Source organism: Fukomys damarensis, unplaced genomic scaffold, assembly GCF_012274545.1.
Source record: "Fukomys damarensis isolate Sample0158 unplaced genomic scaffold, DMR_v1.0_HiC HiC_scaffold_29, whole genome shotgun sequence".
Lineage (NCBI taxonomy): Eukaryota > Metazoa > Chordata > Mammalia > Rodentia > Bathyergidae > Fukomys > Fukomys damarensis.
The window spans coordinates 16,955,017-16,981,608 of record NW_022900941.1 but is presented as its reverse complement, the minus strand read 5'-3'; the positions used below and the strand labels follow the sequence as shown (position 1 = coordinate 16,981,608).

Genomic DNA, 26,592 nt, shown 5'->3' with positions numbered 1-26,592 from the left:
TGTTTCTGTGGGACTAAATGAGAAATATCCAATATTCCAAGGCTTGGACCTCAGTAAACATCAGAAGAACAGTTGAACAAGTTCAAATCCAAGGGCAACTTCACACACATGTTCTTCACGACCTTGTATCATTTAGCAGGTAAATTCCTAGATTGGTATGTGGGAGTCATACGTGTGGCTTTTACAAGATGCTCACCCTGTGTGTGTATTTATAAATTCTCATGGTTTCATAAAGTACCTGGACTAAAAAAGACAGAGACATTTATCAGAAAAGAGACTACATGGTTCGGCCAGACTGCCACATAGAAAGAGCAGTCTATGAACCACATGTTACCCCTAAGCCTCACTGGTTTACTCTTTATACAAGGATCACTAGGAATAACTCAATTTCTGTCAGCAGGTATTGCTATTATCTTTAAGAAGAATCCACATGCAGAAAACAGTTTATTTTCCTCAGGAATGATGCTCTTGAGTAGCCTGAAGGATACCTCTCTGGCAGTCCGTCTCTGCTCAGGCCCCTGACATGAAACGATGCGATGAACAAGGGCTGCATTTTCTCCCACTCCGGCTGTCTGCGCCCTCTCCCAGACTCCACAAGCCTCTGACTCACGCTGCGTGAGGGTGACTGGTGAAAAGCCAGGAGGACCAAGGAGGCAAAGATGACAACACTTATCAAGTGTGCTTAGGGGCTCAAAGTTGGTCAAAGCTGGCTGCTGAACTGTTTCCTGGAGATCGGCTCGCTGCGTAGACTGGTGACTATTCATGCCACTAACCCCCAGTGCCCTGTCGGAAACATACCACACCAAACTAGAGCAAACACCCCTAACACAATCAAGATCGAGCTTTTGCAGCATTTTCATTATCTGAAAGTTGCAGAAGTAAATCAAATGCATTACAATTTTTATTGTCAATTTATTAACTTCAAGGTGGGGGACTAAAAGAATATTTGGATAAATTTAAAATTGAACGTGTCAAAGAGCTTCACCCTGGATGACCCAAATGCTCACCATTAGAAGTCAGTTCCAGCGTGTCCCTCCCAGAGGGTCCTTCCCTGACAATTCTGTTCTCATTCCACTTTATACCAGGCAGACTTCTCAGCTCCCAACAGAGGCAACACAGACTTATTTGCCACTGAAACCTCAGTCTTGGCTTCAGAAAAATGGGGTTACCATGGTATCAAGACCATAGGATTTTCTGACATAGACAGAATTTATAAAAGGGCTTAGGCAGGATGTGGGGCTGTTAGTATAGTAAACTCCACAGTCGTGTGCAATTTGATAACGCGGATGTGTTAAGCCATGACTGACAACTGGCCCTGTCCTCCACAGAGGCTCGCTCCGGCCACTGCACTGACTTCACCATCACAGAATGACTGCTGGATCTTAGGCTCCACTCATAGCACCAAGATAGGGTTTTAGGTTGGGATCGTTATTTTGTATTATTTCTAGTTGTTCCAGTGTAAGCGTTAACGTCCTTATGTTATGCTCATCTGTATGCTCCCTGTGGGCAAAGCTACCCGAGTCTTCCCTTTATTTTTAATGGGTGCAATAAGGCCTGGCATACACCTGAGACTTAATACATATTTGCTGGATGAATGAGCAAAAGCATAAATACTAAGAAATTAGATCTTTCTAGCAATCAAAAATCTGTGTGCTCTAGAGAAGGCGACCACATTTGTGTGTAGCAGTGTGTGAGCAGAAGGGTTACTGACTCAGATCTCTGCACACTGCTTCTAAGCAGTGGAGCTCTTGGGCTTTTTATCGCTCACAGGGCCTGGAGATGTGAGAACCACCAAGGAGGCAGACATGAGGTACCCAGGGTGCAGCAACCTTTACTTGGGAGATCTAAACCATCTAGATGCATGACTCCTGATAATAAGATGAAATCACCAGTAGAGGCATGGTCCTAAGATCCCAGATGCCAGTGGGTTTCATCTGGGCTCCTTTCCTCATTCCTTATACAATTACAGGTTGGAATCCCTGCTCTGAAATACTCAGGACCAGAAGTGGTTCAGATTTTCTTAGTATTTGTATACACGTGAAGTATCTTGGGGATGAGATCCACATCCAACCATAAAATTATGTTTTACATAGCCTTAGAAACATAGACTGAAGTAATTTTATACAACATTTTCAGCATGCTGATGTTTTTGACTGTGACCCAAAATGTAAGGTCAGCTGTACAATTTTCAAATTTTGACATTATACCAGCACTCAAAAAGCTTTGGAATTGAGACCATTTCTGATTTTTAGATTGGCGATATCCAAACATATTCTACAAGGTAGGCAGCTTTCCAGGCACTGGTAATAGACCTGTGAACAGAAAAGCAAAGCTGCTCTAAACACACGGAGCAGTGGAGAGTCTGGTTCCACCTCAAAGCCCTGTTCTGAGGGTTCAAAACCCACCCAAGCCCAGTGGGAAATGACGGTTCACTGGGTGAGTCTGCAGTGGGGGCAGGCATGGATACAGGATGAAATGGGCAGCACACATTGCACATCTGCTAAGTTGGTTCAGGCCTCCAGATGAGGTGACATGGCTGGGAGCCAGGGTCGTCACCACCCGAGTCTTGGAAAAGGGAATGATGGATAGAGAAGGGTTCAGCCGCAGCCCGAGTAACAGAAGCAGCTTCCCCTGGTACAGAACAGCCAGAATCTGTCACTGACTGCAGAAAGGAAAGTGCCCAATCTGGCTCAAAAATAAAATCACAGCCCCAGCATCCTTCCATCCCTGTGTAGGATGACAATGCCCTATTTAGTACGACATACAGGATAAGGAGCCTCCCAAGAGAAGGTAGACAATAGAGACACAAAGAGGGTACAACTAGGAAGGCAAAGAAAGAAACCACATTACAGGAGATGGAGATTTAAACCAAAAATAAAAACATGCCACCCCGGTGAGTCCTGTTTGCTGGTTCCAACTGTACTTCTGGACTTTGCTGAACTGAATGACTTATCTGCGGTTCCATAATCAATTCATCCATTCAAATTTATCTCCCTAGCAGAAGGGTCTTCTAGAGTCCAACAACTTCCCAGCTCATTTAGCCATGATTGCAGTGCAACACTCCAGCCTCCGCAGGCTTCCTGAAGCAAGCCTGTTAAAGACACCCGGGCCCATAATGGCAGGCTAGGACAAAATTCTGCTGAGCAGAGGTTTTCCTGAGCTTGGTACAGAGATTCAAAGAAAAATAATTGAGTTTGAAGCTGATCAAACATCTATCATCTCTCTATGTCTCAAAAGCTTTCGAGGAGACCCACTTGCTTCTCTCTCCAGTAATGAGTCCAAGGTGCCTGTGAATCTCATTCATTCCACAGACGTTTACTCCTGGGCAGCTCTCATTTCCTCCCACGTCCAATGTGGATTGGAACAAAGTGGTTTTAAATTGTTGGGGACAAAGAGGAAGGAATCAGAAGCAGAAACAGCTATAAATGCAAAGCCTGACTGGTCTTTCATGTCATTATTCCAAATCCCAAGATTCATTCATTTCACTGCCCGCTACCTTGCTCTGGGTGTAGGGAGTTCTCAGTGATACACTACCTTGGCCCCATTGTATTTGCAGAGTGTCAGAACCATAATTGCACTCAGAGTACTTTAATATATGCTTGTCAGATAAGCAGGCACTAGGTAATGGGATCAGTGACATCTTCAGAAGGGTGTCTAGTTTTGAAGGATGAATATATGCCCTTTGTGCTCAAAACTTCAGCTGCATTCCTTGGTTAGTTTCTGGCTTTGTGGGCCGAGGTCTAACTGGGTCTCTCCTTGTCTTCCTCTGGACATCCGGGACATCAGCTTTGGCCTATTTTCCATTTGCTGACAGGTAAATGGAAGGTAAGTAAGGAAGGGTTGTTTTAAAATGTGCAAGGCTGAGCAAGACACTCACGAGGCTGACTTAATAGAAGTGTGCAAGACAGTAATGACACGCTGCTGAAAACCAACTCTGCCAAATGTTATTTTAAAGGAGCTTGAACTTTTCCCATACCCTCATGTGGAGAAAAGTAAAATGAGGAAAATAGCAAAAAACAACGTGGCTGTTAAAGGGCCTGGACACACTAATGATTTTAAAATGTCAACCCAGGACAAAAGCTGATGGGAAACAAGATGGTAAATCTGGAACACATGTCACTTCTGGAAGGTCATTGTTGCAAGACTACAGTGACCTTGAAGGAAATAAAAATCTTAATTAAAACCAAGGTTGTTGGACAGAGTCAAGGCATTTCTCAAAACCATTTCATTCATGGCACCACACAAATGACTTGGAGGTACTGAGAGATGGAGAAACTGAGGCCAAAAGGAGATCTGTATTCTTTTGGTTGGCTGGTGCCTACGAAGGGTTCTTAAATTTGGGTGTTGAGGAGGACTGTATTACAAGGGTCTGGAAGAGCTTTAATTTGCAATTTAAAAATCTAGAGCTAGAGCCACCTTCATAACTTGACCTTAGTTTACCAAGGCCAAGCCCAACAACTTGAGAGCTAACAATAATACTTGCTGAGTCTACCTCTTAAGGCTGGTGTGAGACTCAAAGCATGTGAATGTACCATCTAAAAGCCAAGTATTGCATAGGACTGGCAATTGCTGCTATGCTGCAGAAGTCTATCTGCCGAACTTCTCTTCCCCACCTTAAACATAAAAACAGAGAGCACTGAGGCAGAGACCAGACTGAGAAATTCACTTTTTCTCTTTTTCTTTTGGGAGACAGGGTTTCGCTATGTACTTCAGGCTGGCCTTGAACTTACAGCAATCTTCTTGCCTCAGCCTCCTGAGTGCTGGAATTATAGGAATGTGCCACCAAGCCCAGCTGAGAAGTCCACTGTTGACAGTAAATGTCTCTATGTTTTAATAGGGAGAGATCTATGTGCTTTACTCAGTCTTGTTTCTCATATACAATGCCTGGCCCAAAGCATCTACTTAATAAATAATTGCAAAATTCATAAATAAAAACTTATTAATAAGTGCCAACTACTCCTTCAAGCCTGACTTAGTTATGAGGTACCTCACTTCATTTGGTACTTACGGTGGGGTTATAAGAAATGACACAGACTATTGTATGGACATGCTCCATGTCACTATGCCCTGCAGAATAATCCTCAAGTCCTTCAACTACCTACACCTCAGAGACTGGGCTCTGCCTACGCCTGTAATAATCAGATTCTTTTCTCCACATCACATTTTATCTTACACTGTTTTCCATCACTCAGACTAGAAGGGTTAGCTTCTAGTTTTTTCCTGAACATCATCAGCGTGTTGATCATTCCATTCTGGCCCAAGTACCAAGTGCATCCACACCCCAGCCATCTCCTACATCTTTCATGATGCAGTCCCTGCCCCTTGAGCTGGTGGGGATGCTTTTCCTCACCTGAACTCCAGTGTGTGGTACATGCGTGTTGAATGAGGAGGTGCGAGGAAGAGCTGGCTTGGGCCACACAGGGGTGACTGGTGAAAGCTCAGCACCTCCAGTCTACTGTGAAAGGAGCTATGAGAAAGTCTATCACCGTGCAGGGGCCACACCCTTCCCATATGCAGCCATACTGACTTGCTGCCTATTACAGAGAAGATGCTCCATAAATATGATTCTTAAACATTTTTTAATCGAACACTTTCTTTTTCCTTTTACTAAACCAATAAACAAATCTGTAGCAACCTCTTTCCATAATCACTAACTTATCAGTGATAGCTGATCTAGCAAGTCACCGCCCAGTCATAACCTAAGAAGCTATTACATCCTTCAGGAAAAAAAAAGCATGAAAGACCCTGATCACATTTTTAAAACTTCCACATTGATCTCTAGTACAAAACAAAACAAAACAAAAAAAACCCTTCCACATCTATGTTAAACTTTTATAATTACCTTGGTTTCTCGCAGAAGAAACTGCAGGTCTCGTCCACTGAGGATACCATGGTTTTCCACGTAACTAGGGATGTTCTTTGTGCTGGAACCATAAACAGTTGCATGCACTTCCATGTAAGTGTGAATGATATCCAGGTAGGTCTTCTTATTCTAAAGAGAAGCAAGCAAAAAAAATTTTTTTTCTTTCATTCACATAACTTGTCTTATAGGCTAGAACCTCGCTAGACAGGAATTCTTAAAATGGAGATGATAGGAGTTTGGCACCTGTCAATCTGATTACTGGAATCTCTTTTTAAAGTGATCTGGTTGAATTATGAGGGCAAAAGCAACCATATTATCAATACACAAGTTATGGCGACATAACAAGTTATGGCTGAATGTCAATGACAGCTCATGGACAACTCTTTGAAGTACCATCCTCACTTTGAATACTACCAGGGACTCAACACGTTGTTTTTGGCTTATTCTCTTTATGTGGGGAGGAAGCTTGGGGAAAGAAGGCCCAGAGAAGGCAGCTGGTTGAACTAAAATATTTATCTGGAGAGGTTAAATTGTCCCTAAGGAACACAAATATCCCCAGCTTTTGCCAAGATTCCTTGTGATGAATAATTCATATTGTCAGTATTGGATCTTAGTTAATACTGATCATGAGGGGAGAGTTTCCCACAATATGTATTGACTGACTTAGCAGCTGGAGAGATGAGAATAACCAGGGAGGCAGAAGCAGAAAAAGATTAAATGGCAAGTTTGGTGAGCCTTGAAATATTCAAGAGTAGTTTTACTTTTTATTAGAAGGAAAACCAAACTCCTTTCCTGGGTTTGTAGGGCTGAATTTCATGTCCCGTTTTCTAGATGAAAACCACCTATGAAGTGAAGCAGGTTCACTTTTCCTTCCTCTTCATGTTTCTGTGTGACTAAATTGTATAAAAACTGGATTTTGTACAGCGTGGGACCTCCTTCCCACCATTTGAAACACTCTAGTTCTATAATGGTTTTCAGTTGCATCAGAGTAGGATGAGGTTTCCACATTATACACTCTTTTCAGACAGTAGGCAAATCTAGTCATAGCTGGTTCTGTGACTTAGGAATCGAAGAACATGGGGGCTGGCAACACCGTACAGGGAAGGGGAACAGGCCCGATGCGGTGGGTCATGATCTTCCCTCTGCCACTGAGTGCCCTGGTGGCTGTTACACAGGACTTCTAATTTTGGGGAAAGATCTTTCAAATCATGACTTGAGAAGTCTTCATGAGCAGAAAACTAGCAACCCCCATTTCTTTATTTTATGCATTAGGATGACTTGTTGGCTCAAGCAAGCTCCTCCCTGCAGCCTAATCTATGAATACAATGAACACTTGAACTGAAAGTGTAATTCCATGTCTCATCTGATATGGCTGCAAGATGCTGAACTCAGTTCTTCAGAGGTACAGACTCTGGAATAAGCAGTGTAATAAGAAATAGTGCATATAAAATGACTTCCTACTTGAAGCTTGAGCCACATTTGAATAGTTAATTAATTAGAAAAGTTCTAGATTGTAGTTTTTTTTTTTTTTTTTTTTTTTTTGGAGATAGGGTCTCACTCTGTAGTTGAGACTGACCTGGAACTCACTATGTAGCCCTGGCTGCTCTCGAACTCACAGTGATTCTCCTGCCTCAGCCTTCTGAGTGCTGGGATTACAGGCCTGTGCCACCACGCCTGGCTTAGAATATAGTTCTTGTGTTAAAGGTGTCTGACAACTTCTGCAAGTCCCTCTTCCTCAATACCCTAGCTAAGCAGGCAGGAGACTCTGTAACTTTGGCCTCTCCCCTGGCCCAGAGTGGGTCTAACCAGAGAGGACCCAGTCCTAGGCCACCAGCAACCTGGGAATGGTATAGTAGGCTGAGGGAGACAAAGGAGTCCACCAGGTCCTCCTAGCAGTTAGAATCCTGTACACAGAGCCAGTGACTACGGGCATTAAGAGCAAAGAGATCATTTGGTGTTGGAGTCTGTGTAATTATGGGCCAGGGAATAAGGCTCTGAGGAGGTCAGCTGCCAGATGCAGGGGTAGGAAAAGAACCAAATAGGAGCTGAAAGGAAGGCAGGAGAAGGCAGAGAGACAGACGATCATGACAGGAATCTAGACCTGGCAGCAATGCAGACGGCATTCCTGTGGGCATGATGAGACAGAGAGACAGAGAGAAGGAGAGGGGACGGGAAGAAGGCGAAGAGAAGACGAGAATGAAAAAACAGAAAGGCAAACCTGCACTGGTGCCCACCAACCGGCAACTGTTTCCTATCCTAAATCCCTTGGGTCTTTGTGGATTCCCCACAGGAACAGTAGGTACCCGAGCTTTTCCCAGACAGCACCTCACACTTTTACTTGAGCTAGCTGTGTGAATTCCAAAAGAAGGCCTCTCAGGAGTCATGCTGGTTTTGAAGCAGGGACTTAGGGTAAGGACAGGTGCCTCTCTGTGAGGTAAAAGGGGACACTTCCTGCTAAAAGTTAGCAGCTAAGTAGTGAGGATGGACCACAGGCCCTAACTGAGGTCTAGGGTGAGCTACAGACAAAACAGCAAAAGCTCCATCTGCTTCCCATCCTACAAACATTCACTGCAGACAAAATCAAGATTAGGATCCCAGACTAAATGCCTAAGGAACCATACTGTAATCCCAGCACTCGGAAGGTTGAGGCAGGAGGATCGCTGTGAATTTGAGACCAGCCTGGGCTATAGTGAGTCCCAGGTCAGTCTCAACTACATAGTGAGACCCTGACTCAAAAAAAAAAGAAAGGAACCATATACTAGATTCACACATTTGGCCATCAAATCCTAGAAAAGGTCAGGGCTCAAGTTCTGGCAGACAGATCTCCATAAAAGCTAATAAAGTCTATGGACTTATTAACATTTAGGTATGGTAAAGTCGACAGGCAGAAATTACTTTCAGAGAGTATTTATATAATCTCACAAACAAGGAAATCCCAACAGGTGGTCAGAAGGAAAACTGTTTCAAGCATGACTCTAACCTTTGAAGTTGACATGGGAATTAGATAACTACCTCAGCTCTGTTATGCAGAAATCTGGTGAAGCTGAACCATGCTATGTATTCCAGGTAAAAGTGCCACTGATGCCTCTTGAGTCAAGCCATACACACTCCCAGGGCAAACAGTCCCTGGATGCTAAAGGAACTCAGTGAGGCATTTATAGCTCAGATCTCTCTCCTGAATTTTGAGTCCAAGTAACGAAATGTCTTCTGAAATTTTCCACCTGGGATGCTGCAGCCACTTCTAAGTGGGTGCCACCATACCCAAGCAGCATCCCCTTCTCTGCTCCTGAGCTCAGCAAGTGGTATCAATATCCCCACCAGCCACCTGGATGAGAATCACACTTATTGATCCTGTACTTCCCAAACCACCAAGTACATGCATTAAATAAGAACAAAATCCCGTTGATACTACCTCTACAATATCAAGTTGGTCTCTTCCTCTTCTGGCCTTGGATCCTTGCTCATCTGGCTTGCGCCAGTACTAAACCTATCAGTACCTTCACACACATCTCTGGGCTCAAAAAGGGACAATTAGTCCATGGTTTCTGCAAGTAAGCAGCAGTGTTGGGACTCACTGCAAAAAATTTGTATGGCTTAATGCTTGTGCAAATTTTTTTTAACCATGCAAAGCAATATTATGCATATGGATGATGTTTATACATGTGGACATTTGTAGCTGAAGTACAAAAATATGTATGAGGATGACATAAAAACTTCTAGATACTGATTACGAAGGAGAGATGGTTTGGCAAAGTAGCTAGAGTTTCAGTGCTACTTGTAATATATCACTTATGTGTTAAAAGATATTGCAAGATGCTAACATCTATAAAGCTGAGTGATACCCAGATGTCTACTATGATTTCAATGGGTCTCCTTTCCTAAAAGTCCATGTGTGGCAAATTCATATGTTAATGGTATTTGAAGGCGGGCCTTTGAAAGTAATTAGGATTACATAAGGTCATAAGGGTAGGGTCCCCATGATTAAGAGACTTTATAAGGGGAAGAGAGACCTAATTTGCATACTCGATCTGACTCACCAAGTAATGCCCTCCATGCTACAAGGTAACAAGAAGGCCCTCAGTGAACCCCAGGCAGATGCCAGGCACTGCTCTAAAGACTTCTCAGCCTCCAGAACTGCGAGCCAAATAAAATTCTGTCCTCTATAAATTAATCAGTCTCAGACACTTGGTTATAGCAATAGAAAATGGACTAAGACAATGTCTTATTTTAAAAAAACAACAGTATATTTGGTATATTTCATAATTAAGACATAAACATTTAAAATAGATACAATTGCTAATAAACAAAACTCAGCCTGTCCAAGACTCCAAAGCTTGTATCCCACCACCACACCAGAAAGCTTAGTTCTTGACATCAAGGCATTCAAAGGATCACCTTCCTTCCAATATACACTGTACACTGGTATTTATTAGGTTAAAAAAAGGGGCCGAGGCTTTTTAAATGAAGGATGTCCTGCCCTCTTTTCCCTAACTCAGGAGAAGACCCACAGTAGGAAGTGGTACACAGAGAGGGATGGGCCTCTTCCAACAGGCACACCGTTCCCTCACTTACTTTGGTTATCTAGGCCTGGGTGAAGGTGACATCATCACACAGGAGGTGACCCAAGAATCCCACTGACCTAAGACCTGGGTGAAGGTCATTTCCTAAAACACTTTCCTTCTTTGAATTAACACGTTGAGATAAAAAAAATATATTCCCAAGCCTTATCACTGACTGATTTCTTCAGACAGAGCTAAAAGGGTCTTGCACTGAGCATCACCACAGCACCCAATATCTCTTGCCTCAGAGCCACGGGAAATGCCTCCGTGAGGTCCCAGCTCAGCCACTCAGCAGCCCTTAATGCTTTCTGTCTCTGGTTCAATTTAAATTCCCATTAAAAACAACTGATCTAACTGATTAAAGTTTAAACTACCTAACCTCACTTTAGGGGGAGGAGAATTAAAGGAAAAGGAGAATGCATGCTAGAAACAAGGAGCACGGTTGTCAGCGTGTCTCTGGCTGTTTATGGCTGTAGCTGGAGGCAGGTACATTTGCAGAACTGGTAGTAAGATATTTAGAGCTTAGATGGAGAGCTTTAGGAAAACAGTTCAATCTAAGAAACACACCCATTGAGTCCACAGCAGGGCAGAGGCAAAATGCACAACTGGAGATTCTGATACATTGTCCAACTTCTCTTGTAGCTGGGGAGCTGGAGGTATAAGAATGTTCTCGGGCAAATGCTAGTTTCTGAGCTCCGGGTTGGAGTGAATATTCGGTAATTCTCCCCAGTAACCCTGATTCCCCCCACTGCAGACACATACAGCTCTTCTTTGTTCCATTTCCCTTCATCCATCTGGCACCTGCCTGTGATCTGCTACTTTTCAAAAAATAATTCTGTGGCCCTTCCCAGAGTTGGTCTGTCCAGTGGTGGGTACCTGGTGAATCTGAGTTGGTGGGAATCCTCCTGGACAAGTGTGGATGGGTACAGGAAGTCAAGCCCTCTCTGGAGTGACAGAAGTGAGTTGCACAACATGAATCTGAGGCAAGTGTGGAAACTGAGACCAGGGTCCAAGAAAAGAAAAAGAAGTCCTCACAGACAGAGCCAAGAGGAATGGACTGTGTTGTCTGGGATCTTGGCCCACAGCTGTACTTGTGTGAGCCCAGGTGCATCCCTGACTTCTCCGTGAGATCCAAGGATGGACCCATCCCTGCTACAGCCCAGACTGGTAAAGCTGGTCTTCTGTCACTTGAAACAAGAACAGTCCTAACAAGTACACTTGTGATAATATGCTTTGTGGATTTCCAATCTTTTTGGAACTAGTAGCTTCCACCTCCTTCCCACAAATAAAGAATTGGCCCATTACATGATTTTATAAATACAGATAGTCTTTGACTTACAATGGGATTGCACCTGAGAGAGCACATTGAGAATCATATTATGAGTAGAAAATATTGCAAGTCAAAATGCATTTAATATCCCAATAAACCCACTGTAAAGCTAAAAAAATCTTAAGTCAAACCATAGGCAAGGGGAACTATGTGTATACAAGGATGAATGACATTTTTTTCCCTTAAGAAACACAAGGCCTTGGACTATATCTGGACCAAAAGTAGCCGTGGAAGTGAAGTGCTTTCCTCCTGCTGAGATGTACAGCTCCTCGAAAGGCTTGTTGGAATCATAATAGGGATCTTGCACATCCATTTCTACTCCGGGACTCCTCTCTTTACTCTTATAACCCATAACCCCTGCTGTCATAACCTCTGAGCTGAGACCCTTATGTGTGAGTGGTGACACACATCTCATGAGCCTCCTCCGACTGCCTGCTTCTCCTCTCACACCAGCTACACAGAAGGGACACAAAAGAATGGGGGGCACAGGAGCTCTTCCTCAACAGCAGCCTGGAACTTTGGTTCCCTGTGATGTGAACCCCATAGGACTCAAGACGAAGGAGGGAAAATACACTCTTTCTTCTAGAACGTAGTAAGGCAGGGTGCCTCCTTGTGAACTTTCTAGGGGGTGCCACGATCATGTCTGTGTGGCTCCTGGTAAAGTGAGGGCTAGAGTGTTCTCACAACACTACTGCTCATTCTGTAGCACCTGCCCTCTGCCCCAGTGAAACAGTAAAAGGACTCCCCGCTTAACCTTCACTTGGTAGCAGCATTCACTATATATTTTATCCCACTTTGTAGACATGAAAGAGAACTCCAGAACTGCCTCAGAGAGTGGAATGGAGAGATGTGTGTTTGGTGTGTGTGTGTGTGTGTGCGCGCATACACACACACACACACACACACTTTTTGGTACCAGGGAATGAACTTGGGACCTTGTACTTGTGAGGCAGGCGGCACCACCGAGTGAATCCTGGCCCTTACCATGTATTTTGATCACACCTCATATGCTGTGTTTTTTTCCTATGCATGCAACGCCTTTTCTGGCCTAGGCTTCTTTTCTGCAAGCTTTCCAGCTTCACCTCATACTATTCCCTCTTTCATTTTACCTAACATCCACCTACATTTCCCTGACACCTCCTGTCCAAACCTCTCGTGTGCTCTTGCACACCTTGGGTGCCACTGCTTTTGCCCACCCTGTCCAGTCAGCTTTTCAAGTGCTCTGCATTCTGGGATCTTCCTGCTTCACCTACTTGGGTGGTGCTGTGACTGAGTGTTCCCACCTAGCTGGAACTGTGAACTCAAGGGTGGAGCACAAGGCTCAGCAGAGATGCAGCACTCAACAGGTATTCAGTCAATACAGATGGCTGAGTGACCAAGAGGGCAGACAAACCACAAAGCATTTCCTGGAAGAGAGCATCAGGTACTGCCCAGGTCATCAGACTCCTGCCAATGATCTGCCCATCGTCCCACTGAGAGTCAGGAGCAAGTTTTTCTGCCTGCTCCTGGGAAGTGACTTTCAGGTCCACGATCACTCAGACATATTTTAATAAAAAACAAAATGACAGTCGCAAACCTTTATAGACATATTTTACAGATGATTTCCTTTCCTTTTAACATAGCTATCAAGAGAAAGGACCTGTCTTAGGAGCTTCGAGGTAAAAAGAAAGACAGGAAATAGAGAGAGGGATAAAAGGAAACAACTTCATCTGCCTGCTCCTGATGGCTAAAATTCCACAAGGATGAAAACGTATCTTATTCCAAGATTAGAGGTAAGCTCTAAAATGCAATTCTCTGAATTTCAGCAGTAAAGCAGAAATGATTTACATTACAGAATAATTTCAAGTCTGTGCAGTCCTTGATTCATTTATCTCCAGTAACCACCCAAAGGTAAAAGGGTGTGTGTGCACATGTGTGCGTGTGCGTGTATGTGTGCACGTGATATCCTTGCTGTGCTTCACTCAAGCCTCAAAGGGCTCTGGAAGCCTGAGAAGTAATCATCTCCCTGCTACTTCTTCCCAATCCCTCTCTAGGAGAAAAATGGTGCTCAATTATTGCAGTGGGCATAAAAAGGGAAGCCCCACTCTACTGTCTCTGGCCTGATTTGTTGTCTACAATGAGTCATGAGCAATAAAAAGAAGGGAGTCTGCATGTTTTGATATAGAGGTTAAGCAGTCTCAGTCCACATATCTAAAATTCAAAATGCTCTGAAATTTCACTGCTCAAAAAGTTTCAGATTTTGGAGCACTTCTAATTTCATATTTTTTAGAAGAAGGATGATCAAACAGACAAGTCTATGTAAATATCTCCCCTACCCACCCCATCCCCCCACAAAAAAATCCAAGCACTTTAGAGAAGCTCTTTTCAACCTGTATTGGGCTTGTCACTGAGGTTAAAATGGATTTTTAATAATTAGGATTTTTCAAGTGAGACTATCTCTCCAGCTTGCTCATTCTGAGTGGGAACTGCTCTCCCCTCCCCCATGCACCCTAAGCGTCAAAGAGGCTTCTCTTCAATAGAATAGGAATTTCCTGGGACCTCTTGTGGGCAGACACCCAACTAAACCTAAATAGAGGTGTTTCCTGGCTTTTATCCTTCCTTGTCTACGGAGTCCTAAGAGCTTCTGTGTGATCAGAAAGATCAGCTGCACTCCTGATTTGGCTAAATTATGAATAAATTCAATTCTCCATTTTTTAGGTTTCTCTCATATTCTTGAGGGTGGAAAGAATGAATCAGATAGTTGGGGCCCCAATTCAACCCCAAGTTCTATACTTACTCTTGACATCATCTGGTATAGGTTATAATTTACCTAGGGCAGCGGGGGTGAACCTATGATGTGTGTTATTGTATTTTTCTTTTAAGACAGATGTTACTATTATGAGGTTTTTTTGTTTTTGTTTTTGTTTTTTTTTTCCTAAAGTAAAACCTCAGCATTCAGGTTTAATTGCAGTACTGGAACTTTGTGATAAATAAGTGGGTTTGGGGTTGTAGTTTGTTTCTAAAAGGTTCACCATCACTGACCTAGGGCAATGGTCTTATATAAGGTTGTATTTGAGTATGTTTACAAATGGTTCTAGAATCTCCCTAAGGGGGAGTTAGAAGAAGAAAGGATATTCACATGCACTTATTAACTATGTGAGAAGTTTGGGCTAACAGTCAGAAAAGAGCAATCAGTCCTGTTTTTGCAATTTGATGGCAAATTTCTCATCTATGAATAGCAGATAATATCTCTTTACAGTTCTACTACACATCTACTATATGTGAAGTGCTGAGTGAGGACTGGAAATTGTAGTGCTGTTATTGTCCCCAAAGCATCAAATTGAAGACAATAGAAATAGGAGTCCATGGATGGTAGAATCTTCACCTCATGGCTTGATGTGAACTAATGCCCATCCTCTACAGATCTACCAGTCTGGACCAGCTAGTTAGTATGCTTTCCAGCACATCTGTCTTTCAGGCTTTCTCAGCATTAGCACTGGAGCTTTCTGCCATTTAATGAATACCTCTTAAAGGACCCTGGGGAACCACCAGGCGGTCTGAAAAAACAAGAAACCCTTTGACATGACCTCCTTTCTCCTTTGAGGAGGACAGGAGGTCTTCAAACTCTAAAGCTAGTTTTTCTTTTCCCAATGCAAATTCAGTCACTTATGGGTAATGATGCCCTTTTATCTATTCTGACACAGTTCCAAAGCAACAAAGCCCACCAGCCATGCTACTGTATTCAGGAAAGAGGGTGGAAGGTTGAAAACAGGCAACCATGGCCCAAATATGTCAACAGACTCTTCCACGAGCTTCCTATGATCAGCTCTACCTGGACAGTAATCACAGAAAACAGACTGTTGAGTGAAAAAGAGAAAGCTGTCGCAAGGAAAGATCAGCAAGATTAAGAAGTTGTCTTAGCAAAATTTAAGTTGCATTTTTAAGGGAACCCCCACAGGGTCAGTGAATGGTGGATGGAATGGACTTGACCTGAGAGTCTTCTCCTTCACAGAATTTGAGGAAGAGCTCATACCCTGATGGGTTTTGGCCAGCGAGTAATGAACAGAGTCTGTTTCATCACACAGGAGAACTAAGTCCTCCCCAGGACCATCCTCCTAGAGTCTCCAGGGAATTCTGGAGCACTGGGATGGGTGCTGTTATAGCAAGGCCACACTATAGGTGGGGGTGACTGGTGATATGGGGCTTCTCTTGACTATTCAAAGGAAGCCCCAAGGGCCAGGAGCCAAACAAGGGTCACATGTGCCACAGTAAGCAGCCAGCCCTCCTCTACTAGAAGCGAAGGTGTAATATGCTTGTGGAACTGGTGTAGACGGCTGGCTCTCCAGTGCCCACCCACCCCTAGCGGGAAGAAGGATGCCACTGAGGCTCTGTGGTTTTGCCCCAGTTCTATCTAACTGGGTAAGGAGGGCCTGTAAGGGGTCACTTGAAGAACTTCATTGTCACCCCCAAAATTTCTGGGGAACATGGACTAAGGCCAAATCCAAGCTTCGCGAGGTCTCATCGTAGCAGACTGGAAGTGGCTGAACTCCCTTGGAGGAGGTGGCTACAGCAGGACAAGCTTCTAAAATGGCTAGAGCTTCCAGTTTCTCAAGGCAGGGGAATAATGGGTGTCCTTTGGGGCAGGTGTGGGCTGCACAGAAGGGTGCCCAACTGGGTTCCAAGGACAGCGTTTGTAGCACAGAGGCCACAGGGACAACGGGCAGACAGAATCCAGAAGCTGAGAGGGAGGTGCACCACCAAGCAGAGGACACAAAACACATGGAGGAGACCCATGGGGGCTGGGAGTGTGGTGCTGGTACAGCTCCTTCATGGTTTTGCCGGAGAAAATCAGCATTAGATATCTTCAGAGCTCAGGTGGTGATAACATGGGCAGTGCAAGTCTTATGCAGGAAAGAGCTTTCCTCCCCTTCATTCTGGCCTTTCCTCATTTTGTCCCTGGAGAATCAGTCAGCAGTCCAGTTTTGGGAACAGGAAGGTGGTAGAGAAGATGAGGATACAAGCCACAATGGTGACCACAGACCCCCACTCTGCTTCCAGCTTCTTGGGTGAAGCAGCACTTGGCAGCAGAGGAAAGCAGCTTCACTTGAAATGGTATTCAGAGTTTCCATTATTAAATCAAAGTGGATACTATAATTACTGCACTGGGATTGTTCTTGGAACTAAAAGTAATAGAAAGATTTTTTTACTGTTTTAAGAGTTACTGCGCCTGCGCAAAATTGTATCCAAGGCACAGAGAATAACCTCCGCAAATTAAGGGTTCAAATGGTTGTTGTTGGTTTTTTTTCTTGTATTCTAGAAATCTCATTCTTTCAACTCAACAATATAAGGTGCTTTTAGGTGGTAGATGGATGACTATTTAACATTTCAAGTTACATGAATCCATAGGGGTTTAGAAAAATATGGCATACTTTCCGTGAGTTCATGAATATTATTTAGGACAAACCTAAAATGGTTGGTTTTTAGAGTAAGTCCACGAGGAACAGCAGTTAATAGTCCAGGTGGGTATGCATTTGAGGTAGAATAACTGGGAGTTGGAAGGTGACGCCTAAAAGCAGCACTGGTGGGGACAGCTGGATCTAACAGGTGAGGACACGAAGGAGAGGAAGATTTTTGTCACTCCAAGCCCGGCAGTGGAAACACCACAGCAGAGCCCATGTCCTTTCCTGAGCAGGCCTGGACCAAGATCACACAGCAGCAAAGAGAAAGGTACACGACCCACGGCAAGTGCTGTAAGCAGCCCCGGCACACGCTTTATCCATCAGGCTGCTGGGTCAGAGACACAAGGACTGGAGGCAGTCACCAGGTCCACTCAGTGTCACTCACTCAGCTCAAGTCCAGGGGGGAAAGCTTCCCTACGGGGTCTACTTCACGCCTGGTGAAAACTGCCACTGCCTCCTGAGCCAACAACACGGCAGAAGTTCCTTCCCTTTTCTGATTTTAGGTGAACACCTTCCCTGTGATTTTCTAGGCTATCCTCAATCTGTTTCTGGACAGAGGCTGACTAAGCTCTTCATAGTCCTATCTGGCAGGCAAGAAACCTGGTACAAGTTTTAGTTTTCTTGGAATCACGAACAGATTGGGCCGCCTACTTTATCATGTACAACTCCAACTTCCTTACATATAAAATGACAGCCTCGCTTTGACCCATTAAGTCCACGACTTTTAATTTATTTTGTTTTTTGTTTTTTTTGAGACAGGGTCTCACTGCGTAGTTGAGATTGACTTGGAACTCACTATGTAGCTCAGGCTGGTCTCGAACTCACAGCGATTCTCCTGCCTCAGCCCCCCAAGTACTGGGATTACAGGCGTGCGCCACCATGCCCTGCTCCACGACTCTTAATTTATGATGTAAGTAGATCCTTCTCTGCTTCCTGTGGGGCTCATCTAGCAGTCTGCAAAGGCAAGGGCGCAGAGTGGCAACCAGTTCCCCATTGTTGGGTGCTACCCTCACAGCTGCCCTCTCTCTGGAGGAGTCCCCTCCAAGCAAGAGGACCAGGACTGCTGGTAGGCACACAAGGTAGATCCCTTGTTTCAAGGCTGGGCCACTGTGGAGCACTCCCTTATCCAGAGCTTCCCCAAAGAATCTGGCTCAGCTGATCTCCACCAGAAAATTTTCAGCACACTTGGAGCATCCGACATCCAAAGGGGATCATTTTTAACACCCACTGCTAAAAGATTAATTTCAGTAATAGCCGTAAGATGAAGTGAGTAATAATCACAGACCAGGAAAGAAATGCAGTAAAGATTTTTTTCTGAACTTTGAATACACAATTACATCAATAAAGAATTAAAAACAATACTATATGTAAAATTAGAAAGTAACAGGTTAACACTTTTAATCATTTTAATGTAGTTCTTTGTAAAAAGGGAGCAAAAAACTCATTACCTTTCTGTCTTCTCTGCTGATCTCTCTCAGCAAAGAGTAAAGGATAAACATTACATTTTCCAGTCTCCATTGTTAACTGTACATCTGTCAGTGACTCTACCAAAATTAGTACTCTTCATACGTTCACATGAATGGACCATACTGACAGATGTGTCAACCTATCTTTACTTACAGTTTATTGAGGAGCATTTATTTATTTCAAAAAGTTTCTTTCAAATGAAGTACACAAATCAGTCACAAAATGACTGCCAGAACACACATCAGACCTGTTTACTTCTGCCTGCCGAGATGAAAAGTAATTGCTTTCTTGCAATTTCCAACTTTTTCACATGTGATTATCTTACAACTTGGGAAGAGATAAAATCTGTCCCCAAGGTTACACTTTGCAGTCGCAAACAGCACATTTCACATGTTGTGACTACATAGAAATCTGGGAGGTGGGATCAAGGAGAAGGCCCATTCTGCTGGGAAACCAACAAAGGAAGTTAGAGTATGAGCCCGGCCTACTTCTGCAGGACAGTACACATCTTTGTTTCATTGTAAAGAGAAGAGGGCATCTCATGGGCCTTAGCCTCGTGCCACTATCATAGCCAGAAGCAAAAATGGCACCAGGAGTTGGAAAAGAGAGGGCCTCATGGGCCTTAGCCTCGTGCCACTATCATAGCCAGAAGCAAAAATGGCACCAGGAGTTGGATGTAGTGTAGACATTAGGTGGGTGTTTACACTGCACTGGGCAGGTACATGCTCCTTGGATCCTTCAGAAGCGGCAGGTGCAGTGGGACAGAGACTGGCTCCATTCACCTGATTATGAATTACACCGAACACAGACCAGGCCGCTACAATATGGAGAAACAGCAACCTGCAGTCTGGTCAATCCTGTGACTCTATAGTAGTATTTAGAGGTGCTCTTCTCTTTAGAACCCTAAATAATAATAAACAGCACCTCTGTGGGGACACCAGGATGGCCACAGGCTCAGGCAGGTGACAAATACGTCCCCTGGTTGCAGATCATGACCACAAAGACTACTCAGGAGGAAGAGAGGCTCCCAATAAGACATCATCTAATGAGCTAAGAAACTCTCACTGTCATAGGGACTGTGCTCAGGGTAAGCAGCACGGCTTCAAAAAGACCCAGGGCTTTTTGAAGATCTTTATACTTGGTGGCTGTAGCCAGCAGACTCACAGAATGGAGGGCACTAACTGGATGGCAGAGTAAGGTGAGGCAGGAATCGGTCTATGTACATACAGCCTTGGCACACGGAGGCCTTTCCCTACCCCTCACAGAGGACGGAGTAACCAGGCCTTTCTGGGACCCTGTCCACATGTCTGTAACAGTCAGTAGGCAGCTGGTCTCAAAACTGATGCAATGTGGGCTTTTATACCAGTTCTGTGCCTAACTTCTTATGGGATCTGGGCAAGTGACCAAACTTCAAGTTTTCTTATCTGTAAAAGTTGGGACTGTTAAAACTGCCGTACTATCTCAAGGGAGTGTTCATAGGAACAAACGCGATTTCTGAAAGTATTATGATGTGAAGGGGCCACAAGTCCCACGACCACATTCTCTCTCTTTCCTTCTCTCTCTCACACATATTCCCAACAGGCACCTAAAGGAGCGTGGGCAATGCTGCTACAGTTGACACAGGGCGAGCCCCTGAGTTCAGACAGAGCAGCTCCTTCATATGCTGCAAGGCACCCCCTGCCCTCACCAAAACACCTTTTGTCCTTGACGCTGAGACCCAGGGCTCCCCACCTGTGTATTGGGGGAGGGCACAGACTCACTTCCACTGCACCACATAGCCCTGGTAAATTTCTAGTTTCAAACTTGAGTGCATAAGCACTGTGCTTGTTAAATTTCCTCTCTAAGGCATTTTGCCCATGCCATGTGCACTAGTACCCACGGCTTCCCGATGATGGATGTGTCAGCTGATAAAAATGTGCATAATCTCTCCCCTCAGAATACCAAGTGTCAACAGTCGTTGCTGTAGGCTGAGACATGGCATGTGACAAACCAGGCCATTTAAAGAACAAATCTCTCTTGGGCTCCTTTTTTCCCTGTTCGATCAAAATAGGAACTGTCCTCCAAATCCCAGGCACAATCTCTCTGTGCTACTGAGGTATTTGGATGGAGATTCTGCTTGAGGACAGCACTGAGAGTTTCTTCTGAAGGACAACTGAGAAGCAGGCTTTATGGAAGGGTTGATTTTAAGAAGGAAGCTAAAAATACCCTCCCTGTTCCGTTCCTCGAAATAAATCACATCTCTTGAAATTTTCGAGCTTCAGTCCTGATTTCCTGAAATCATGAAGATAGCACAATAAAAGTGATCGGCCTAATTAGAGCACATTCCAATCCAAAATGCTGCCAATAAATATATTTAGAAAGGAAAAGCAGTTTAAGTGTCTCAATTTAGAAGCAGCAGTTTGAAAACAGGAACAACTAAAATATACTGGGAAAGGAAAGCTGAGGTCTCACCTTTGTCAGCAAGTTTGGAAAATCTCTCTCTAGCTTTCTATATCCTCCTCTCCCCACACAATCCACACCCTATCCATCCTCTCTATTTCTTGGGCACCAGGCTAGCTGTGCTCCAACACCAGGGCCACCCTAATGCGTCTACAGAAGAATGGGAAAATGGGTGCAGGATCTGCAGCCAGGAAACGGAGCTATTAGATTCAGTGCTACCCTTGGCTATGTGCTCTTGAGAAGTGGTTTCACCTAACTGACCCCAGGTTATAATCATCCTCTCTTCTGGGGAACCCCAGAGGATCGTAGCAGATGGCAAGGACAGGCGACTCCAACTACACGGGATTCTTCTCATGGCTTCTTCAAACCTTTCTCCTCTAACCCATGTCCACAGCTGTTATGGACTAACTGTGTCCCCCATAAAATTCACATGCTGAGATCCTAAACCCCTAGGTGGGGCCTTTGGAGCCAAACAGATTATGGGAATCAAGCCCTCATGGAGGGTATTAGTGCCCTTATAAAAAGAGATCAGAGAGGGCCGGGGATTTAGCTCAGTGGTTCTGCTGCCTGCCTTGCAAGCGCAAGTTCCAGAGTTCAATCCGTGGTACAAAAAAAAAAAAAAAAAAAAAAAAAAAAAAAAAAAAAAAAAAAAAAGATCAGAGATCTAGCTTGCTTGCTTTCTGCCCCATGAGTTTGCCTACCATGCAGAAAAGAGTCCTCACCAGGACGCAACCATATTCACACCCTGACTGTGGACTTCTAGCCTCCAGAACTTGAGGACTACCTGTTATTTATAAGTCCATGGGACTCTGCGACAGCAGCCAGACTGGATTAAGCCCAAGGGTACACATCTGTGGTTTCCAGTCTTGGTTCAAAAGATGCTCTCCAACTTAATACTCACATCATTCTGCCACCACTGGCCCAGACAGCCCCTCCGCAGTGCTCTGAACAGCACCTTATTCTTGACACTTTCCTCAAGCAGAACCCCAAACCCCAACTTTCTTAGCACTGCTATGCTTTCCAGCAACAAACCCCTGATCCTCTAGTCACTGGAGTCTCCCACCTTGTTAAACACTGCTTAAGTGCACAGTTTGTTGCTCTCTGTTAGTTGATTTGAAGCTTTGGGAGGAAGGACTCATCACATCCATCTGTGATCATTAACCTGACCACTGGTCAGTTCCAGGGACAGGACCTGTCAGTTCTATCTGTGACTGCTAGTCTAGATCATCAGCATGAGAAGTGATTCAATACACACCTGCCAAATGACAGAGTCACACGCCAAGAAAGAAAGACCTTGAAGGTTTGAAACAAGACAAGTGATGTCAATCCAACGAGAGAAATCACAGAGGTGGGAAGTCGTCCACTCCAGTGGGCACCGGGGCCCAAATAACCTGATATTTCAAAGAAAACTGCAATGACTATTTCAGCAGAAACTATTTTAGCAAAAAAGCCAGTATATTTTACTTAGATTTTCCTAGTGGTGAGGAGGGTGGGTGTTCACATACTAAAATGCCTGTCATGGAACTTAAATTTGTGTTCATTGACAGCCCAGATACCACGTGGAAATACTAGGAGTACAGACAAGTTCAAGCCCTTGGAGAAATTCTACATTTAAAATAATATAGTGTTCTTTCCTGTGATTCAAATGAAATTTAATTTCTGAAAACAAAAGAATATACATTGAAATAAAAATGTCTTTCCACATTTTGTGATTTAAAAAAATTAACTGACATTGATTTTTTTTGGGGGGGTGTCTGGTTTATTTGGAGGGTACTGCTGCTCTGCAGGAACCTCACAGTGACTCATCTAAGACATGAAGTCCAAAGTGGGATGCAGAAGATGATTCCCTGAGACACACACACACACACACACACACACACACACACACACACAGAAAATGTTCATTTATAGTTCTTGTCATTTTAATGAGCCCTGCATTGAAACAGGGCTACACATTCTTATCAATAAATTAACATCCATACATTAGGAAGTCATGCTCAGCATTCTCATTGGCAGGGCTGCAACTATCAAAAGGAAACTAAAGACCAAGTGGTAATGCAGAGTCATGGATAGAAGCTTGCAAATAACCACTGGCCTGCAGGGAAGCAGCCAAGTCATACTCTGTTGGTATAAATTTCTCCTCATAAAAAAATGGTTGGGGAAAAGAACTGATGAAATCCCACCGTGCTTCACGTGATCTGGTTGTCTGTCATCCTCAGTTTAGAGAGAGTAACTGCAACAGGGGAAACCAAGGTGTTTGGCAGAACGTGGGAAAGAAAGCACGAACAAGTTCATTATAAGAGTTCAAAAAAGGTGGTATTTGGCTCCTCTGACTGTAACAGAATTTCTGAGCTCAGAACTACATACTTAGTCTCCGCGAGAGTCATATACCCTACTTAGACAAAAACATGAATACTCTAAATTTATTGTAGGAGCAGCTTGGAATAACCCACATTAGTTCTGATTCCAAATGTGTTCGGGTCACCTTCACACACCATTAGCTCGGTTACCCACCAAGCCATCTGACACCATGTGTGCGTGACTGCAAGCCTCAGGGTCTCCCGGAAAAAATTAATCACTGAGGACTTATCTAGCTGGATGCCTGATGGTTCAGCTGGTACAACATATGGAGGCAGCACAGAGGCTGAGGCTATACTCAGAAGAATTAAAGTGAGAAAGCGTCCCTTCAAAACAGCAGCAGTGCTGGGAAGCAGAAGGTGTTAGCTCACTGCAGATGCTGTCCAAGTCTGCTTCCTGGAAGAACTTTTCAGATGGTCCCCAACTTAGCATTTACGGGCTAACTTACTAGCCAGTACAGCACCAGAAAGAATAATTGCAATGCAATGAAAAACATCAAATACGTTTAAATTAAATGAGCTCATAAAGACACACTATCACTAGCAGTACTAACAAATGACTGTGTGTGCGTAGGCGATGATTCCTAACGACTGCTAACATTAAGAAAAGCAGCCCGGCACGCTGGCACATGCCTGTGACCTCAGCACTGTGGAAGACTGAGGCAGGAGGGCTGCAAGTTCGAGCCTAGCCTGGACAACTTATCATCTCAGTGAGATCCTGTCTCAAAATAAACGTAAGAGGCTAGGGATGTAGCTCAGTGTTAGGAGGCCCTGGGTTCAATCCCCCACACCATTTAAATGAGAGAGAGAGAGAGAGAAGAGAAAGAAAGGGAAGGGGAGGGGAGGGAGAGAGAGAGAGATGAACCAGACATTATGTACCTGGAGATGTTAATACAAAGTAGCCTTGCAGAAGTCAATGCCAAATTTGATGAAGCAGCTTATCTGCCAGTTTCAGAAAATACAGCAGGGAGAGACAAATGGCAAACCACATCAGGGGTATGTGATTATAAAGTTCAGTCTGTGGGCACCTCTGCAGGATGAATAATCTAGTTTGTTCGACAAATAAACAGCCTTGAAAAGAGACCCAAGGAATAGACTCAGTCATACCACTGGATCTCATTTGCATGATGATTTGAATAAAATAAAAATTTAGACAATCTAAGAAATCTTTAGACTGCATATTTTACTCACTGTTAATTAAATTTAGTTGTGATAATTGTACCGTGGATTTTTCTTTAAAGATCATTATACTTTAGAGATGTATACTAAAATACTTCAAGATAAAAGAATAAGATGTCTTGAAATCTGCTTCAAAATAATCTGGGCAGTGCGTAGGAGAATAAAGATAAACCATGACTAGCAGTGAGCTGATAACTTATGAAGCTGGGTGACAGGTACCTGGGGACTCATTATACTTTTCTGTTATTAGAAATTTTCCATGACAAAACTGAAAGAAAAGAGTTACCTTATTTTGAGAAAACCTTGCAAGTGGAGAGAATGAACTCTTTTTGGTTCTCCCTGTTTTTCTTTTGGGGGAGGGGGTGCATGTGAACTTCAGATGCCTCTAGGCTTACAATTAGTTCCCTGGGTTCCTTTGTACATCTTTTGAGCATCCCTCTCAAATCCAAGGCTCTGGTCCCCATCGGGCCAAGCTGGTGATGGGGGAGTCTTAGTTGCTTCTTATCAGTGGGCCCCACATGATTACAGGATTACGTGCAGAAAACAACCTGATCCTTCCCCGGGAGTTGGGGTTTCCAGCCCCAGCCTTCTGTTCTGAAGCTCCTGGGCATACATCTGGATATTCAACCCTCTGAAGCTATGGAAAGGCAGCTTCCTCTCAATATTTCTGTCCGTTCCTGTTCTGTTTCTGTGCTGTCCAGGCCTGGGTCATACGATGAGGACAATTTCTCTCCTACTATCCAGCATGAGGTGGCACAAGGCACGAGCTTTGCCCTGGTCAGCTCTGGGGTGTACTCCAAAGCCTCACGTACTGGAAGGTGACTGGATGATGGGGGCACTGTACTCATCTGTAGGTCGGTCCCCCAGTGAATCCACAGCTAACTGGCTCTTCGGAGGTGGGTCACTGGGGTGGGGGGACCTGGAAAAGTGCACCCTCTTCCCGGGCACCTGCTCCCCTCTCTGCTTGCTGACCACTATGGCACAAGCAGTGTTTCTCTGCCAGGCTCTTCCACCATAATGTTTCTGTCTCGGAGCCAGTCCACTGGAAACTTCTGAATCATATATATCTTTTTCCTAAGCTGTGGGTGGTGGTTGCAATGATGAGAAAGTGACTATGACACTGCTGAACAGACCATCTAGCAGATAGGACGTGGGCCTGGGGCATTATGTGTTCTTAGCTCTACAAACATCCCAGGGAATCCTCACAGCGTCTTTGGGAGAAACACAATGCTACTTCCACATCTCAGTGTCAAACTGAGCCCAGAGAGAACAGGAAACCTGCCTAAGATCATTTAGTAAGTTAGAGAGCAGAAATGGAATTGGGACACAGTTTTCAACTGATACTCTACGAAATGTGATTTCTGGGCCAGCTTGGTAGACAGAATGCATCACACACGTCTTTTATCATGCCAAGTGGTCTCTGGTACACTCTTATTGTAGTAGTATTTGTGTTCTCTATTTTCATCTTTATCTCAACTTTTCCTTACTCAGAGATATCTTGTATACGCATGTTTCCTAGACATAATAATACCATCCCTACCTTTTCATCTAATACAAAACACAGCTTAGCAATACTAGCCCCACCCTTTCCATTCTGAACAGAATTATTTGGACAGAAATGGTCTAGTTAAAAGTCCACCATTTCCCAGTTTCCCTAGCAACTAAGGATAGGAAATCTTTCATAAGTTTCCTGTGAAAGTTCTTTAGAGTGGGCTGCCTTCCTTTCTATCATATCCTAAATAGACTGAGATGAGACTGGACCTTGTCTAATGGCTGGAGCTCTAGCAGCCATTTTGGATTAAGAACGAAGTATGAGATGGGTACAATTAGTTAATTATAGCAGAATTGGAAAACAAAAACAGCTTGGGTCCTAATGATAAGCCACAACAGCAGCTCTGATTTGCCTTTTTGAAACGGGTGAGAAACCCTTGATTTAAGAGATATCTGTATAGTGCATATT

The 26,592-nt window shown here is 44.0% G+C and overlaps 1 protein-coding gene across 1 annotated transcript in view; it reads right to left on the bottom strand.

The window, feature by feature from the left end:
- The window catches only part of Mgat5 (alpha-1,6-mannosylglycoprotein 6-beta-N-acetylglucosaminyltransferase), a 308,365-nt gene that overhangs the window by 37,190 nt on the left and 244,583 nt on the right, over nt 1-26,592 (bottom strand). The window contains exon 13 of the mRNA XM_019204841.2: nt 5,843-5,992. Coding sequence (XP_019060386.1) covers nt 5,843-5,992 — 150 coding nt within the window. The remainder of the gene's footprint in view (nt 1-5,842; nt 5,993-26,592) is intronic.